The sequence below is a fragment of the Maylandia zebra genome, linkage group LG20 (assembly GCF_041146795.1).
Source record: "Maylandia zebra isolate NMK-2024a linkage group LG20, Mzebra_GT3a, whole genome shotgun sequence".
Lineage (NCBI taxonomy): Eukaryota > Metazoa > Chordata > Actinopteri > Cichliformes > Cichlidae > Maylandia > Maylandia zebra.
The window spans coordinates 9,376,349-9,393,332 of NC_135186.1; the positions used below are offsets into that span (position 1 = coordinate 9,376,349).

Consider the following 16,984-nt stretch of genomic DNA (forward strand, 5'->3'; position numbering starts at 1 on the left):
GCCCCCTGTGTATTAAAAAAATGGGCAGTGTCCAACTTCCAGGATTATTGTTGAGCAATATAAAACACATATCAATCAAGTTTTGCAACGTTATTCAGTGTTTACAAGAGAGCTCTGGTTTTATTGACACTAACACACATGAATTTACAGTGTTACACATGTGGTTTCTTTGGTTTCAAGGCTGCCTCTGTAAATCTTACAAAACAAGGTAAAACAGAACCAATATATTATCTTTAAAATACCCATAATTAGATTTTTACAATTTACAATTTCTATTCAATAAAATAATCATTCAAATATGAATGCAGCTGTGTGTTCTATGCTGTAAATCATGTAGTCGCATGTTGCACTTGAACGTTGCAATGAAATCCTGAAGTCGGAAAAGAAAGCTTAAGGGAAACACTTAGATGTAACAAGTCAGTCTTTTTCGCACCTGCACGAACACCCGTGGGTTTATTACATCTACGTCTCTAAATACGTTTTTAAATTCAGATTAAGGCAATACAGTCTGGAATGGCACAGAAACACGGATGCTTTCACAATGCAAAAGCTGTGCTCTAGTGGTTTTTACAAAACGGAAAATCAACCCATACAGAAGTGGAGAGGAGAGCGCTAACCTGCCGAGTCAGCTGAAAACAAATCAACCGTTTTAATGTGACACACAGTATTAAATTCAGTTCATCTTCCATGTCTAACGGTAAAGGAAAAATTAACGTGACTCCGCAGATTGCGTAAAGATCATCAAGTGTGATCGGCCAAAGAAGACTTTCCGTGAGCTCAGATTTAGTGAATGCATTTACTTTATACTTTATACTTTCTGTCAATCATATCGAAGTTTTTTGTGCGCAGATCAGGTCTTGGCTGTGCACCACGCTCCACATCCTGAGCAGCTCCTGCGCGCTCAGTTTGTGGACCACGATTAGGTTTTTATAAAAGCAGGGCTCTGTGTTCATTGTGCTCGCCCTGCGTCTGGTAATGCCGAATGTCCTGAAGCCCGGATGCATCTCTGGGGATAAGTGGAGCCTCTGCAGGCACATCCCCAAAAACACATCGTCAATGGGGTACAACTCCACGCCCTCCGAGGCCACGAAGAGCCTTCGGGCTAAATAGGCGGACATCAGAAACCCCCCACCTCCCACGTAGGGTGGATACGGCTTGTCGTACAACTCCTTGGGGATGTAATATTTGCTCTGTCGGTTTCGGATGGGGATCGCCTTGGAGATTGTGTCCCCCATAAATAAGTTGGCCGCTTTGCGCTGCTCCACTTTGAAGTCGATGAGCTCCAGGAGGTTGTGCGTGTTCACAAACACATCATCGTCCCCCTTAAATATAAACTGCACTTTGGGGCAGTAGATATAGAACCACTTGAGAAAATTTACCTCTTTCAGAGTCAGGTTGAAGAAAGTGTCCATGAAGTCCCACTGCAGGATGTCCCCAAAGATTTGGTCCTCATACTCGATCAGTTTCTGTAGGTTCTTGGCGTCTTTGCCAGTGTTTGGGCTTCCGAGTAAAAACAAAGTTTTAATTTTCTTCCCATTCACGGTTTGCTCCTTCCCCCAGGTTTTACGCACGGCCTCCCTCCGGTCGTGCTGCTCGATAACGGACTTGACCACCACAAGGAGGTGAACGTTTCTATCGGCGCACTTCTCCGGGTGATTGATGAGCAAGGGGAAATACCTGCAGTGTCTGTGAAGCACAAACTGGTGAAATCTCTGGTCCAAGCGCCGGAACCAGTCCTGGGTCCTCACCGATGCGTCCGCGCTACAGTTGAGAACCTGCGCGTCCCAAGAAGACCGAGTTACATTCGGGACCCGCTGTATCTCCAAATCCTTGACGGACACGGGAGAATCTGAGGTCCCCGAACTGGTCAGAACTGTCTTCTTGAATGAAAAACACTCAGAGCCGCACCAGGCCGGATCCCTCACATGTTTAACCCCCACTGCGTCTTTCTCCGACAGTTTCAGCTTTTGGATCATGAGAAAAGACGCAAAGATCAGAGACAGACTCAACAGAGGTTTCAGAAAAGCGGGGATCCGCTTTCTACGAAAAAAGTGATCCATTGCTGTCACCGTGACACGCTGGGACCCTCAGATGCCTTCATAATGTTTCACAACTGAGCGCACCTCAGGAAGACACCGGGTAAGAGCGCTCAGTCAAGTGTCTCCTTGGCCACTTCTTGACCATGACAGCGCAGAGTGAAGTCACACATTCGTCCCTTTTGCTGTCTAGTTCGTCCCGAAGCTTCTTCTCAGGGTTTGGCTCCACACAGACTATCTGGAGACCTGATGGAGGATACCACTATCTCACCCCACCCCCCAAATATCTCCTCCCCTTAATGAACTAAACTGATCTGGGACCGGCAGATATCCCATTTCTCTCTCTCTCTGTCTAACACACACACACACACACACACACACACACACACACACACACACACACACACACACACACACACACACACACACACACACACACACACACAGAGTTCACCAGGTTTTGCGATCCACTAGCCACCACAACCTTATCTTATTCTTAATATTAAATATCAGTAGCTCCTTTAATCCGCGTTAATTTTCATGATTACAAGTGATAGAAAACAGTACTAAAATACAACGCAATGATTCAGAAATAATTCAACAACCATCTACGTGTGAGGAATAAAACAAACACCACAGCGTTTATAAAGGAACAGCGATGATGATTTTCTAAAGAAGTTTGACAGTCCAATTTTAATTCCAGTGCTAGGTGAGAAATACTGGACTACAGCCCTCCTCGAGCTGTCTCGGTGTTTTCTGTCTCCTAACGTACAACAATCCCACTGAGTCCGTGACGCCGAGATCCGTGGGGCCCCACCATCTGTTGCCGCGTGTTGTTGTCGGTTGCTCTGGAGGAGAGGGAGGCAATCAATAGCCTCCTGACTGGAACTGTTCGATGAATTCAATTCAATTCAATCTTTATTGGCAGACTACATGTCCATAAAAACAAGACAAGAAACACACACACACAACTCCCCCCCCCCCCCCCCCCCCCACACACACACACAACACAAGGTATACCATTAAATATATATATGTATATAAATAAGTATATAAAGCATTTGTAAAAATATAAAACCATAATATACATAAAACACAATTACTTAAAATAAATCAATAAATACACAAACACTTTAACCAGTGCTTTCTGAGACTGGATGAGTAACGGGAACCACTCACTGTCGGATCTGTAAGTGCTAAAATTATACTGTTACTTGAACCATCCAGTCGTTCTCTAAAACTGAACATTAACTTTCTTAAAAGTGCTTTAAAAGTCCAGACACCCACAGCTACAAACATCTGACTGGCACTACCACTTCTAGGTATCCTGCAAAGGATTCTCATCGCATCATTATATGCAACATGCAGCTTCTGCATGCTACATTGTTTGTAGGATGACCACAAGGGGGCAGTATATAGCGGTGTGCAATACGCTTTAAACAAAGCCACTTTAACTGGAAGTGAACAAAAGCTGAATTTGCGTGCAATAGTATTTGCCTGCACATAGAGCTTACATCGTTGTCTGTATATGTCATCATCATCATTCATTTGCTCAGTAATAAAGTGACCGAGGTATTTCACCTTTTTATGAACTTCAAGAGTTTTTTGTGCCAGTTTAAACAAAGGGAAATTTAGCTGTTTATCCTGCTTGGTTCTACATATCAAAACAGCACTTTTAGCAGCATTGTACTCAATGTCATATTGCACACCATATTCAGTACAGACATTAAGAAGATCCTGTAACCCAGCACTGCTTGGACTAAAAACAACCAGGTCATCTGCATACATAAGATGATTTATCAGTGCTTCACCTAATATACACCCAGTGTTACAGGCTCTCAGCTGTATGGACAAATCATCGACATATAAATTAAATAAAATTGGAGACAAAATCCCACCCTGTCTGACACCATTGCTGACACCAAAGGGGGCAGGAATACTGCTTCCCCATTTAACCTGCATGTTCTGATGAGCGTACCAGTAAGAGAGAATCCTCACGATGTATTGAGGAACTCCCCGTGTCTTCAATTTATCAAAAAGTTTTCTGTGGTTCACTCGATCAAAAGCCTTAGAGGCATCAATGAAACACATGAGGACAGATGAATTTTTAGCCCTATACAACCTGACTATTTCCTTGAGTGCATATATGCACATGTCAGTGACAGAACATGAAATGATTTCTAAATTATGTTTATTTATTGTTTTGTTACCGGACAGAGTCAACTGTATGTTCTAAATTATTACATAGCTGTTAAAACCGAAGCCAGTGTGATCTGTTGGCTGACTAAAAGAATTAGACGCTTCTTTAAAAACCTTATTGCGCCATCTTGTGGACATCGATTGGAACTGCATTCGACTTCCGGAATCTCCTCCTTCATACGTCACTGCTAAACAAAAGCCAAACTTTGAAACATGGCGTGAACTGGCATTTTACGTATGATTGTCCAATCTCTCAAAATAACACGGAGAAATACGAGCTTACTGTGAACCAGCGTGTCACGAGAACCCCTTTCATTAGCACAAGTCACGAGATGGGTGGAAACAACTCCCGCAGAATCACTGAGATGGCGTAAAAGTGGAGAAAGCCAAGTTTGTCAAAAAATAAAATATTAAAATAGTGGGGGGGAAAAAACCTAAACGAAAATAACATACATAGAAAAATAGATCTAGTAAAAAGCATTTACAAACCCCTCGAACTAAACTACTTTTAATTACATATATATTTTGTAATAGAAATCTAATATTATATATATAAATATAAAATAACACGTGCATTTTAAGATATACTTATTTTTTTCTCTATTTTCTCTAATGCTCTTTAGTACGGGGTGGCGTCGATGGCGGTGTAGTGTGGCGCAGAGGACGTCCTGATATTGAAACTGCAGACCTCTGAGTGAACCTCACCAGCAGGAAATACACCGGGTAGGCGGCGGGGAGCGCTTACGTCGTAAAATTATCGCCGTTGTTTAGTCGCTAGTTGAAGCCAGCCGATTGGAAAGCCAGAAAACCCCAAGGTGGTGTAAACTTTCAATATCGTAGCTGAAAAACCTAAATATCCACGCCGGCAAATGATACATAAGGTAAGTACATGTTTAATTAAATGAGAAAACCGGCAGGCAGGTCAAATTAGTTATTTTTTTCTCTCCTACTGTTAGCTCGTAGCTGGCCGCATTAGCTTGTTGCCGAGATGTCGAAATTAGGCGTTTTTGTTGTGTTTAGTGACGCCTAGCTTCGTCGTGACCTTCGTGTTGGTGTTATTGTACCGATACAGACGGCTGGAGTCATTGTTCTAGCAACATAACTAGCATGGTTCACATTATGATACCCGGGGCATTTTTGACTGGGGGTGGGTGGGTTATTTTCCGACGATATTGCTTTGATTTTTCTAGGCGAAAGCTAGCTGCTGTGCTGAGCAGGTGTTGTTGTCTTAGCAGTTCAACTATCAGCTGCCTTTTATGGACTTACATTCGGCGTAGCTCGGGCACGTCTACATGTGAAAAAGCAACGCTGGAGGGATTAGGGATGTACTGGAAGAACTGGGTCATAGTTGACGAGTAACGTGACTTTAATTTGCCAGTAAATTAGCAGGAGTTTAGCCGGCGGAGGATAGAGGGGTGCTGTTGGAGGGTTTAAGCAGCTCAGCGGGACTGCAGAGCCAGCTTTATAGCTATCCATTGACGTTGTCCACTATTTAATTTTTTTTGTTAAGACAGTGTTTAAAATGGAAAATGACAAATCTGTATGCAAGCGAAAATTCTAAAACTGTCCCCGTTAAACAGCTGTCCGATAAATTTAGTTTCTTTTACTGAGTGGAGTGAAAACATTTGCTAATGTTCTGCTTAGCAGGAGCAAACGCTGGCATTATGACGGCTTCCTCTCAGCTGACTAAAACCATAGTTTGTTTTTTTCCCCACGATGTCATTGCATTAATAAAGTACTTGATATAAACAAACATCATGATACTTTGCAGATGCCTGGTGAAGTTGATCATTTGAAGCCAAGAAAGAGGAAGAGCAGCTCTGAGACCAGAAACTCCAGAAAGGTTTGTTTTGTCTGTGTACATAATGCTGCAGATGTGTGATGAGTCAAAAAGAAAGGCAGGAGTTATAGTTATCTACACCCCTACAGCTGTAACCCCTACACCGGACAGCTGTGAGTTGCTCCAAATTAACTGGATCTGATTACTGCAGTGGAGTCCCGCTGTGGTTACCCCAACATCATCCTAACTTTGTTCCTTAACTTTTGTATCATAGACATCTGCTGCAAGGAGGAGATGTGTGAAAAGTCCAATGGCGAACTCGTCATCTGAGAGCAGCTCAGCAGTTGGGAACACTAAAGCAGCTGGTCCTCTGGAGAGAGACTCCTGCATCAGCTGTGAATGCCACCAGTCTTCTGGCAGGAGGAGGTGCTCAGCATCACCAGAGCATGAAGGACAGGAAGGTAAAGAGAACACGCTGATGGTGGGACAGGATTCAGACAGCTGCGTAATGAATAGCATCTGGGACAAATATGAGCCTGAGCATATGGATTATGAAGAAACGAGCAGAATTATGTTCCCAGATGATGACAGTAATCAGATCCTTCCTGTGGAGCAGTTCTTTGGAAACTTGGATGCTGTACAGGTGAGGCACGTTTGTTTTAATTCCTGGGGGAAACAGGGTTGTTTGTTGTTTTTTTTTGTTTGGTAAAGAAAACGTCTGCTTACTGATGATCAGTTCAGAAGAATCATCATCCATATCTATTCATTTAAAGCTGCACTTCTAGGATGTTTTGCAATAGACATGGGAGTTGAAAGATATGTTAGACTTGTTATACATTTGGACCTTGACATTGGTGCATTATTGGATGTACCAAAAGGCTCTTCCTGCTAATAAAACACAAAAGATGGGCAATAATGTGCAGAGTAGAAGACCACGAGTTGTTACATAAAAGCCTCACTGTGCCAGGAGTCCCTAACGTATACATTATAAGTTCGCCTTGAGGTTTGGATTCTTTCTCAAATAAATGTGATTGCTGATTTTTTTTTTTCCTTCTCTTTTTCTGGTCTCACTCACAGTTAACATTAAATAAACTGACATTTCACCCTCTTATAAGCAGGGCTGGAGTAATATGAGAGCAGTAACAACCCCTAGTTAGATTTGTTACTCACTGATAACTTTAATTTTATCAATACACATAGATTTTTATCCCCCCACTCCCACCACATCTCTAGGCCCATCATTCCTGCAGTTATATCTTCAGCACAATTGGTGAAAATAATGTTGCATTAAATGAATTCTAAATACAGATTCATCCCACAGGATTTTCCTGAAAGATCATCCTCGTCTTCTAGCCGCGCCCAAAAGAAGAACAGGAGGCGACATTACTACGCTAGAGAGGACAGCGATGAAGACGAGGTGGATTTTAGCGGTGTGCAGCGAGACAACGGGGTGGGCACTTAGTGAAGAGTTGCCGCTCTTATAACTGAGAAAGTTCTGCTCGTGAAAAGACATTAAACCTCTCAGCACTTAGAAAACTACCTGCTCAAACATTGCATTCAATCAGTAATTAGATTTTTAAAAAGTCATAACTGCAATAGTAAAATGAAAATGGCCAATGTGAGTAAATGCAGTAATGTTTGTGAAATTATTGCTGAATGTATGCTCACATAAGTGTTTATAGCACTTTGTGTAGAAAATTGAAATCCTGAGCGCAGCTTCAGATTAGCCTCTGAGATACTAAAGAAAATGCTGGATTTAAGTTTTTGTTTTCCCATACAAATAAACTGATTAATTGCCAATGTTACATGCTGACAAGAGCAACAGAGTGACAATTTCAGTCTAAGTTTAGATTACACGTCTGTAATGAGGAGGGATGGAGCATGAACATCTGTACTGAGAGCTTCAATAGCACAAATTCATTGCTTAAGCTGAACATCTTCAATAGTTTTCTGCATAAAAGTCATTCACCAAGTGTCTCTTCATCCTCAACTCGTGTGTGTGCTCACGTTTCTGGCAGCTTTGAAATATATAACATCTGTATCAATACATAATCAATGTAATGAATTAATTTTCCCTGAGAGGGTTCTTCTAAAATTTGTAAGAGTGTTGTTTAAAAAAACAAAACAAAGGTTCCTCATACAAGACTGCAGTCTGAAAGACTGGATAATTTAAACCTGAGTGAAAATGTAATCTAATCAAGAGTTTAACAGTAATTGCACTAGATGTTGTCGCCTGTATTTTTTACATGACTGTTCTAAACCGTCCAAATATTTTATATATTTACTGCCTTATTTATGTCAATTTGCTTTTCACATTTATGCAGCATTCTCAGTAAATGCATGATTCGTTATCATCTTTGTACTTAATTTGTGTACTTTACATCACAGTGCCAATACAGTGAACAAATAAATGAATTTCATGGTTTCTTAAGTGTGGTCGATCACTTCCAATATGAAATTAAAGCTCAGCATGGTGGGTTTGGAGCTCAGAAGCTGATGTCACGACTACGTCGAGGAGATTGCAAAGGCAAATTTACCTTTCCAGCTGATGTGATGGGTTCTTTTCAGAGTTAATTATTTACCAAGTCCATCAAACAAATCACAGTCCACTCATTTGTCACAGGACTTCAAGTCATGCGCCGTTTCTTTACTTTGGGCTTCTGTTTTGCTTTTAGATCCTTGGTGGCATTATTATAGATCTTCTTGGTGTCACACTGCAGGTTGTGAGCTCCTTTTTTGTGGCAGACGATGTGGACCAGCTTCAGGTTTTCCCTCGTGAACAGGAGTTGGTAGAAGTAGTTCAGGTTGATGTCAGTGCTCCTGTGATTCTGCAGAGCTTCCAGCAGAGCGGGAATAACTGTCCTCTTCTTTTCAATCCTGGAAACAAATTGAAGAATTGTATGAAGGATGTAAAGCAAAAAAAAAACCCTCAAAAAAATCTTGTAAATAAACTAAAGGTGGCGTGAACCTGTGGTCCAAATTCCAAGTGCTGAAGACAATCCTGCCCTCGCGGCTTCCATAGGGGTTGATAGAGTGAAGAGATTTGCACACGTTCTCATCAAATGATCCCTGAGGATGCAATTTAGAGGAAGAGGAACTTAGTCTGAAGCACATCTGGACTTCATATTTTTGAGACATTTTAAATGTAATGACTGTTAAGCCGAGTTAAACACTACTTTTTATCTTTGCCCTGATTCTCACACCACAGTGCACTTTTGTCTCCGACTCTTCTGTTCACATACAACTAACCTCGGACAAGTCATTTGGAGCAGATCCCAGCTACTCTGTACAGATTCAAGAGTCTTTCCCTCAGAGCTCAAAAGCCTGTCTGTGACAGTGTAAAACTCATGTTGCCTGCATTTGTTTCTCATGCCCATTCAACTCTGTTAGGCCTCTTAATACCTCACAGCTTGTATTCTTGTAGTACCTGGCAGGTGAACCATCCCTCCTGAGTACAAAGGCGATCTGGTTGCTTTTCAGTCCTGTCAAAGTAGCAGCCATTATACTTGGCTGTTTTCAGCATTTCTGTGAGGCTCTGGGAGGTTTTCAAAAACTCTGCCCTCACTTTTGCTTTCTGTATGGATTTGGTGGCATCATCCAGCTGACAAAAACAAAAAACACAACTGTTAGAACAACTGACTGTGGAGCAATCCTGTAGAGACCTCAGGTACAGAGTGTTACCTGGCTCCCAAGTTTACCTCTTTCAAGTAGCCGCGTATCCTGCTTTCACAGTTGTACTTCATGTAGGCAGACTTTGTTTTAAATCGAGAATCAACACCTGAAGAGAAACACAAATAACAAGATGCTCAACAGATTCATTTAGACTCACATCAAGAGAAAAATCTGAAAAAGTGATCAATTATACAGACGTAGTCACACTGCTCAAACATTTTTTTCCAAATATAATGGTGTTGAGTCTTCACAATGCTTTTATACTGGAAAAAGACACATGACTGACTTAATCTATTCATGGTTTCCCAGTTCTCTAGTAACAGTAGCACATGTCTTATAGTGCTTTTCTTTAAAGGGATTTCTTTACATTGACACAATATTTGTAATATTGCCTATGTACAGCACCATAATGGATTTTAAAATCAATCAAAATGTGATTAAAGTGCAAATTTTCAGCTTTATCTCAAGGGGTTTGATCAAAGTGTTGCATTAACTGTTTGGGAATTCGAGTCGTTTTTATACATAAGCCCCATTTTCAGAGGCTCAAAAGTTAGTTTTTTTATTTAAATCTATTTATTTATTAATTATTATAATTTATATTATTATTCACAGTACATGTGAAGAAGTAGCAAAGTCCAGCAGAAAGCAGTAGGGCAGGGCAGCCTCCACCCTTTATGACCCTCATAGGTCAAGGCTCAGCAAGCCTGTTAAATCCCTTGAATTAAAGCTGAAAGTCTGCACTCCAATCACATCTTGATTGTTTGCTTTAAAATCCACTGTGGTGGAACATAGAGACAAATTCACAAAACACTGTCAAAATTCCTACAGGCCTAACTGTAATCTTTGAGTCTTGTGCAGACAGGCTGGGAGTTTGACCTCAAAAGAAGCCACGACAGGAAAAGTCTGAGGAACTCTAAAACAAAACAAAGAGTGCTTCTCCAAGAGGATGAAGGCTGCTACCTTGGAACCAGTCTTCGTCCTCCTCTCTGCTCTCCAGCTCCGACCTATCCTCCAGGTTCTGTAGCAGGTCTGTCAGGATTTTACGCCTCTTTGAAGACTTCTCATCAGAGAGGAGCCCCTTCGCTGCTTCAATGAGGCTGTCGGCATGCCGGTCTGTGTTGAGTAGCTGACTGATGTCACACACAACTAAAAATCAGATAAAGATTAGGCAACATCACAATCATCCAGCAGTTTAGCTGACTGGGAGAATAAAAACACAGGTTTACAGTAGAAACTTGTCTGGTGTTGATCCTCCTACCTCCACTCCAGGTCTGCCCTTTAGACATAAGAACCAATTCGGTGTTATCCGCCAAAGTTGGGAAGAACTCCTCCGTCACTATTGTCCCGTCCTCATACAAGCAAACACGTGCACCAGAGAGTGGCACCTGGACTCGTGGAGAACATAACAGGTAAAAATACCAATGACAAATGTGTTGTGTGGACTAGAAGTAGAAGCTTTTTAGACCAGATAACTAATCTGTAAACTTGACATATTTTATAAGAGAGCCATCTGTGAGAGTCTGCTCAGATTAAATGGATTTATTTATCCGATGTAAACTCCAATTAAACCAAATCCCTGCAGTACAGATTTCCACCAACAGATCATTTTCTCTTTGTTTCAGCGAGTTTATACAAAATGTGCCCGAGGCCATACTTAATAATGAACGAATTCTGCTCCCAGCCCATCATAAACAGAATTTAATATAAACGGAATAAAAAAAGCATCTTGAAATATGAACGTAGACGCTACATGTCACTTTGACCTGAACGTGACATAACTGTTGCTTTTTCACTTACATCCTGTTTACAGAGTTCTCTAAAAATGATGCGAAAATTATTTTATGTCGTATCTTCTTCACAGTGGAGATGATCTGGGACCAAACCAATCACGTATCGAGCTACTACTAATTAGGAAAAATAAAAGCCTAATTTCTTTTGTTTACTAGCAGCGATGACGTTTATGTCACATCCTCTCAGATAAAAAAGCGGAACAGCCGTATAAGTTGTTAAAAACGAACTAATTCCCACAAGACTCACCAGTAGCAAATTGCAGGCCTTCTTCAGTAGTTCCTTCACATCTTTTGCGGCAATTCCGTATTTCCTGTTTTCACTGTAACTCCTAATTTTCACAGGTTTAATTTTCCCGAACATTTCGCTGTTTTGTTTTCGGTTTGTACCTACCGCTTCCTTCTTCTTCCTCCTCTTGTCCTCTTGAGGCTCGGAGCAGCAGCGGAAGTGTGTGATTGCCCCCTACTGGTGCTTTTCCTTACTTTCTTTGCTATTGTGGCGTGATTGGTGGTGAAAGTAACTTATATTTATTTACATTACAGTAATATCTTCATGGGGAAAACATTCCGCGTGTTGTAGACACACTGGATATGAAGTACACGTTGTTAATATTAATGATTACAATAATAATGCAATTCAAATGGCTTTATTAGCGTTACAGTTTATATAGGTTATGCAACACATGATAACAAGTCACACATCTGTCTTAATCCCTTTTGAAATTTTCATTGGATTCTCACAGTTCTGTTTTTGTCTTCCTCTTTCAAACACTGGGCCAGTACTTGGTTAGGATTTTCTCTGCTATATATCTCTGAAAGTGGAGCTATTTTTGCCAGATCATAATACATAGATTATTCTGACATTCTCTTTTCTTTTCAGTGCATAATTTGTTTTTCTGTCTATTGGTTTTAGACAGCAGTGTTTTGTGAGAATGGGCAGCGTGTGTCCTTCTGGGGGAACTGAGTCTAAGCACCCCCCTGAATTAGCTGCTCATGTGTTCGCCATATCAGTTTAAGACTACAGCTCCTCCTACAAATTATACTCTACTAATATATTAAAGATAATTATTACATGTGTATATTTAAAAAGAAAATAACATTTATATTGCGAGTGTGGCAATAAACTAACTTTAAATTGGAGATGCTGACGTTCATACAAGATCTAAATGGAAAGATGAGTATTACCATAGCAACTGACGCAGCACGACGGGAAATACCAACTGAAAGGTATGAACGATTATAGGCGGCCAATACGAATTTTTCTGTATATTTTAAATTTTGGGAATAAAATGTAGACTTGCATTAGAAAATACAGTTCGTATATTAAGTATATTTTCAAATAATGTTTCTCCCTCGTGAACGCTCCTGATGAAATAATTTATTACATATCCCCCCTTTGTTCTAAATGATAGAATCTGATTTCAATATGGCGGCCACGGCTTAAACATCTGAACGGATGGAGAAGACTAAATTCAGAGTAAAACATTGGTTGCGTTCAACATTTCTGAGTTTTTTTGTTCAATGTCAGGCTAATGTTTATTTTAACTAAAGGACATGGTAAAAATAGAAGACATACCCAGCATGGCGGACGACTGGAAGCAAGTGTTTGAGAGGAACCGGATGGTTCCCCCGCACAGCCAAACCGTAAGGCTGGCTGTGGAAAGCCGCTTCACCCAGTCCCACGGCTTCCAGCTCACCCTCAACCGTGTCACTGCAACTCACCTCCCATCCCAGGTGACTGTTTACAGTTAGCTTTCAGTGCTAATTAAAAACATAGAAAAAACTCTGCTATAGCAATTCACTAGAGGTTTAGCAAACCTAAATTCAATGTATTTTAATCTGTGAGCTTGACTTTGTATTGACTGTCAAAATAAAAGTCACGATAAGGCCTATTCAGTATCCATCTCTGTGACACTGCGCCTGAAGAAATCTCGCGAACCTTTGAAAAATGTTATATTTGAAGGCAACCATACATTTTTTTTTAATCAGACACACAATCAATGTCATGGGATTATTAGTAAATTCAGTCTATATGTAGAGCATCAAACAGTACCAAAGTGAATCTGACATCCACTACTTGCTGGCATTATCAGTTACAGCGATGCAAAACTGAGCATTCAGATATTGGGAACCTCATTCTGGGGTGTTTTTCATGAAGTTGGATAATAGTCATAAAGGAGGATTTAAGTTTAACTCTTCACTTGTTAACAGTGACTTTTCTAAGATGCATATGCTTCCTTTTTGCTCATAGGAGAAGGCAGTGGGAGAACAAAGTGTGACTTACCAACTACGGGCAACGCTGTTTGACAGAAATCATCAGCACTTTTTTGGGAAAACATGGAAGAGCTCACCTCAGACAATAAAAAACAACAAGATCACTTTTAATGAGGTAACTCTTCTCTAACAGGCATCCCACTGAAACAAGTTTACTCCAAACAGCACACAGCTGTTGCATATATATATAGGCTCTTTTAAAAACCCCTCTCATGTTATTTTGGCAAACAGCGAGTCGATGATTATGTAGTAAAATCAATGTGTATTCATCCATAAATTCCATTCATTTAGGGCAGCCGTTATTTAATTAAAAGCAACTCAAAAGCTTTACCAATTAGCCGTCTTTAAATTAGCAGCATTGATTTCCCTAAGTTCTGCTATGCTCTTGAGGATCCTGTCAGCTAAAGCACAGCAAATTACAAACTGAAGTGATTGCCAATAAGTGATTCCAGTTGCATTTGATGATTTCGATTCTTTTTTCTCATCCTGCAAGTTGAAGAAGAGCTAATTTCCTTGTGAGGTAAAAATTTAGTATTAGAGAGAACTTTGAGACAAAGTTTCATAGAAAATATCATGATTGTATTACAGATGTGTGCCACTTTATGGCAGTGATCAGTTAGTCCTGGAAACTCTAATAACTGAAAAAGCACGTCATTCATTACATTGATAGAAAAATCACATTATGTCCAGTATTGCTAGAAAGACCTTTTACTCGTTCATTAACTAGTCTTTACTTGTCTGACAGTGGTAATTGTATATAATGTGGTGTAATAAATAGCTTAGTCCCCCCCCCAAAAAACCCCCCCAAAAACAACATTATACAAATTGAAAAATGAGAGTTTTTCAATTTTGTAATTTTTATTTCAAAAATACCCCCCACTAGCCCGTTTTGATTTTGTTCACTTTGGATAGTGTGCCCAGGTTAAAGTTGTGTGGAGTAATATACAGTGTGTAGTTGTTCAGCTTAATGAACTAGACAAACTGTACAGCTCATCCTGTAACAGCAGTGCCAAAACCAATAGGAGGATCAGACAGATTCATATCTCAGAAGTATGTGATCGCATCTCCCCATATCAGTGAGACTGAAGTTTGCCTGCTGAAATTCACGTGTTATGGTGCCAAAAGTAGTAGTGCAACATCATCATGTTTCTCAATACTTTGTATTACTCTTAGTGTCAGGTTCAGACAGAATGACCTCTGTGCAAAGTGATGGAATTTTCAGCCGCCAGCAAATGTGTTTGAGCTAGTTTCATCTAGAAACGAATGACATGAGAGCTTTGCCCTTTCTGGGCCATTAGGTGAAGTCCAAACAGGCTGAAATAAGTGTGAGTGACCACATGAGACCGACAGCGGCAGGGCAAAAAAGAAAGTTGTCCATTTGTAACTGTTCAGCAGTTCTGCTAAGCACCAGCTGGGGGGTTTTGAGTAAGCCATTGCCCTTGGAGATGCTGTGATTTGCTTTCTATGATTGTGTGACAACCAATCATAAAAAAAAAAAAAGCTGCCAGTGTAACATTGTGGAGACTTTGGTTTGTTGTGCTACTTTGGCTCAGCCTTCTCTGCTTCACACTCTCTCTGAACAGATGTGGTTGAAAAATCAATCAACTCTTTTCACTCAAGACTGTGTACTAGCTACAGAAAACTTAACATCTAATAGTGCACATAGCAGGGTGCCTCATTTAATGTGCAACTCAGTTGCGCATTAAATCGCGCAGTTGCAACTCATTAGTTATCTGCCCATGCACACAAGTGAACAAGAACAAACATGTCTGCTACCTTGCTATAACTGTCATCATGGATTTTACTTGTGCAATCAACAAGATCAGCAGTCCTGCTAAGAAATCAGCATGAGGTTGTTTGCAATTGATACACAAAACCTGCAAAAGACCCAGTGAACTATAAAATGGGCCAAGTAACTTGTGAGGAGTCTTTGGCCATGGTAGCATTTCTGCCTGGACTGAATTACAGTACAGCACCCTGGAAGCCGGCTTCCCAACCAAAACACTCTTTTTTTGTTTACTCAAAAAAAAAAAAAGATACAGTGGGCGTTTAGTGTTATCCTACTGTGTTGTGCTAGTGAGATATTGAGTCTCAGAAGATACCAGAGGCTTGTAGTACAAAGCAGGATTTTGTCTTATCCAGATAACTTCTTAATTAACCCTGAGTTTGCCCCCTGACCCTTCAATTCTCTGGAAAATAGCGACACCATTGTTGGACGAGCCATTGCCCACTGTACCCACGTAGTAGGATGGGATAAAGTTTTTTTTTTAAAATAAAATCTCATATCTAGGAATTTTCCCCCAGTAAGAATTCCCCCAGTAACTTCCAATTCTAGACTTTCACATTTATTCAGTCTCACATTTATTCAGAGCGTCTTTGTATTTGTGGTTTTTGTATCAAATGTCCTACATTAGAAATCTGTTTTTTTATTTTTATTCTTTAGTTGGTCTCAAACTCTTAAAAACACCACTGAGACTGCAGCTGAAAGAATAAAAGCTAAAACCTGTCTTTTAAAAATTAATTGAATTAAATACTCAATTATATTCCATCAGATTCTCCTGTGGCCTAATGATAGAGCTGTGATACGGATAAATCTGTTAAATTATACAATCAGTATTTTTGCCAGCTCTCTTCCCAGGCTTCAAATATGGTATATTACTATAATAGATCTTGTCCAGTCTTATTGACTGCAAAGCACTTAAAGCGCTCACGTGTTTATATAGGACTTTTAGTATTAAACTGTTGTATAGTGCTTTCCCTCTCTCTCTCTCTCTCTCTCTCTCTCTCTCTCTCTCTCTCGCTGTCAGACACACACACTCTGCTGCTTTTTCTGTAGCAGATGTGTTGCTTTCTGTCTGCATTGTGTGTTTAACAATCAGCTGATCTGCTACCAGTACACTTATCCATGCTTGTAATTGGTTAGCCAGTTGGTCTCCTGCATGGGAAACCCTGGGTTAACTTAGTGAGCTGATAACCAGGCTCATGTGAGGGCTTATTCTGATTGGCGAAGTTAAAATCAGTCAATCCAGAAAACAGAGTTGCAGAGGGGTGCAACATAACTAAGATTGCCCTTTGGGACAGCTACAAGTACTTATGTAATGCTTGGTGTGATTTAGCACATGTATTAATATTTTTATGTTTATTGACTTGGGATTGTAGTTGTATGCAGTTTCAGTCAAAGGTCAGATTTGTTGCACTTTAGTCTTTACGATTCATTTTCTTTTTTTCCAAACATG

The 16,984-nt window shown here is 40.4% G+C and overlaps 4 protein-coding genes across 7 annotated transcripts in view; 2 read left to right on the forward strand and 2 right to left on the reverse strand.

Annotated features, from left to right (window-relative positions):
- Window positions 1-214: 214 nt before the first annotated feature.
- On the reverse strand, window positions 215-2,318 carry b3gnt7l (UDP-GlcNAc:betaGal beta-1,3-N-acetylglucosaminyltransferase 7, like). Its single transcript, XM_004553978.3, has one exon. It carries the CDS (start codon window positions 2,058-2,060, stop codon window positions 825-827), a length of 1,236 nt encoding a protein of 411 aa, XP_004554035.1. The 5' UTR covers window positions 2,061-2,318; the 3' UTR covers window positions 215-824.
- Window positions 2,319-4,859: 2,541 nt separating this feature from the next.
- On the forward strand, window positions 4,860-8,446 carry lg20h1orf174 (linkage group 20 C1orf174 homolog). The gene is made up of 4 exons (XM_004553979.6): window positions 4,860-5,116; window positions 6,007-6,078; window positions 6,290-6,658; window positions 7,337-8,446. Exons 1-4 carry the CDS (start codon window positions 5,105-5,107, stop codon window positions 7,475-7,477), a joined length of 594 nt encoding a protein of 197 aa, XP_004554036.3. The 5' UTR covers window positions 4,860-5,104; the 3' UTR covers window positions 7,478-8,446.
- On the reverse strand, window positions 8,421-12,856 carry dffb (DNA fragmentation factor, beta polypeptide (caspase-activated DNase)). Its single transcript, XM_004553980.5, has 7 exons — window positions 11,725-12,856; window positions 10,946-11,072; window positions 10,648-10,833; window positions 9,714-9,793; window positions 9,443-9,616; window positions 8,984-9,084; window positions 8,421-8,892 (listed from the first exon to the last, which is right to left on the reverse strand). Exons 1-7 carry the CDS (start codon window positions 11,836-11,838, stop codon window positions 8,643-8,645), a joined length of 1,032 nt encoding a protein of 343 aa, XP_004554037.2. The 5' UTR covers window positions 11,839-12,856; the 3' UTR covers window positions 8,421-8,642.
- The window catches only part of nphp4 (nephronophthisis 4), a 249,304-nt gene continuing 244,243 nt past the window's right edge, over window positions 11,924-16,984 (forward strand). For 2 of the 4 annotated variants that reach the window (XM_076878847.1, XM_076878846.1), the window contains exons 1-3: window positions 12,913-12,951; window positions 13,026-13,208; window positions 13,726-13,863. In XM_076878847.1, the coding sequence (XP_076734962.1) occupies window positions 12,931-12,951; window positions 13,026-13,208; window positions 13,726-13,863 (342 nt within the window). In that variant the 5' untranslated portion in view covers window positions 12,913-12,930. Of the gene's footprint in view, window positions 11,944-12,912; window positions 12,952-13,025; window positions 13,209-13,725; window positions 13,864-16,984 lie in introns of those variants that run through there. The other 2 variants (XM_076878848.1, XM_076878845.1) reach the window with 2 other exon arrangements.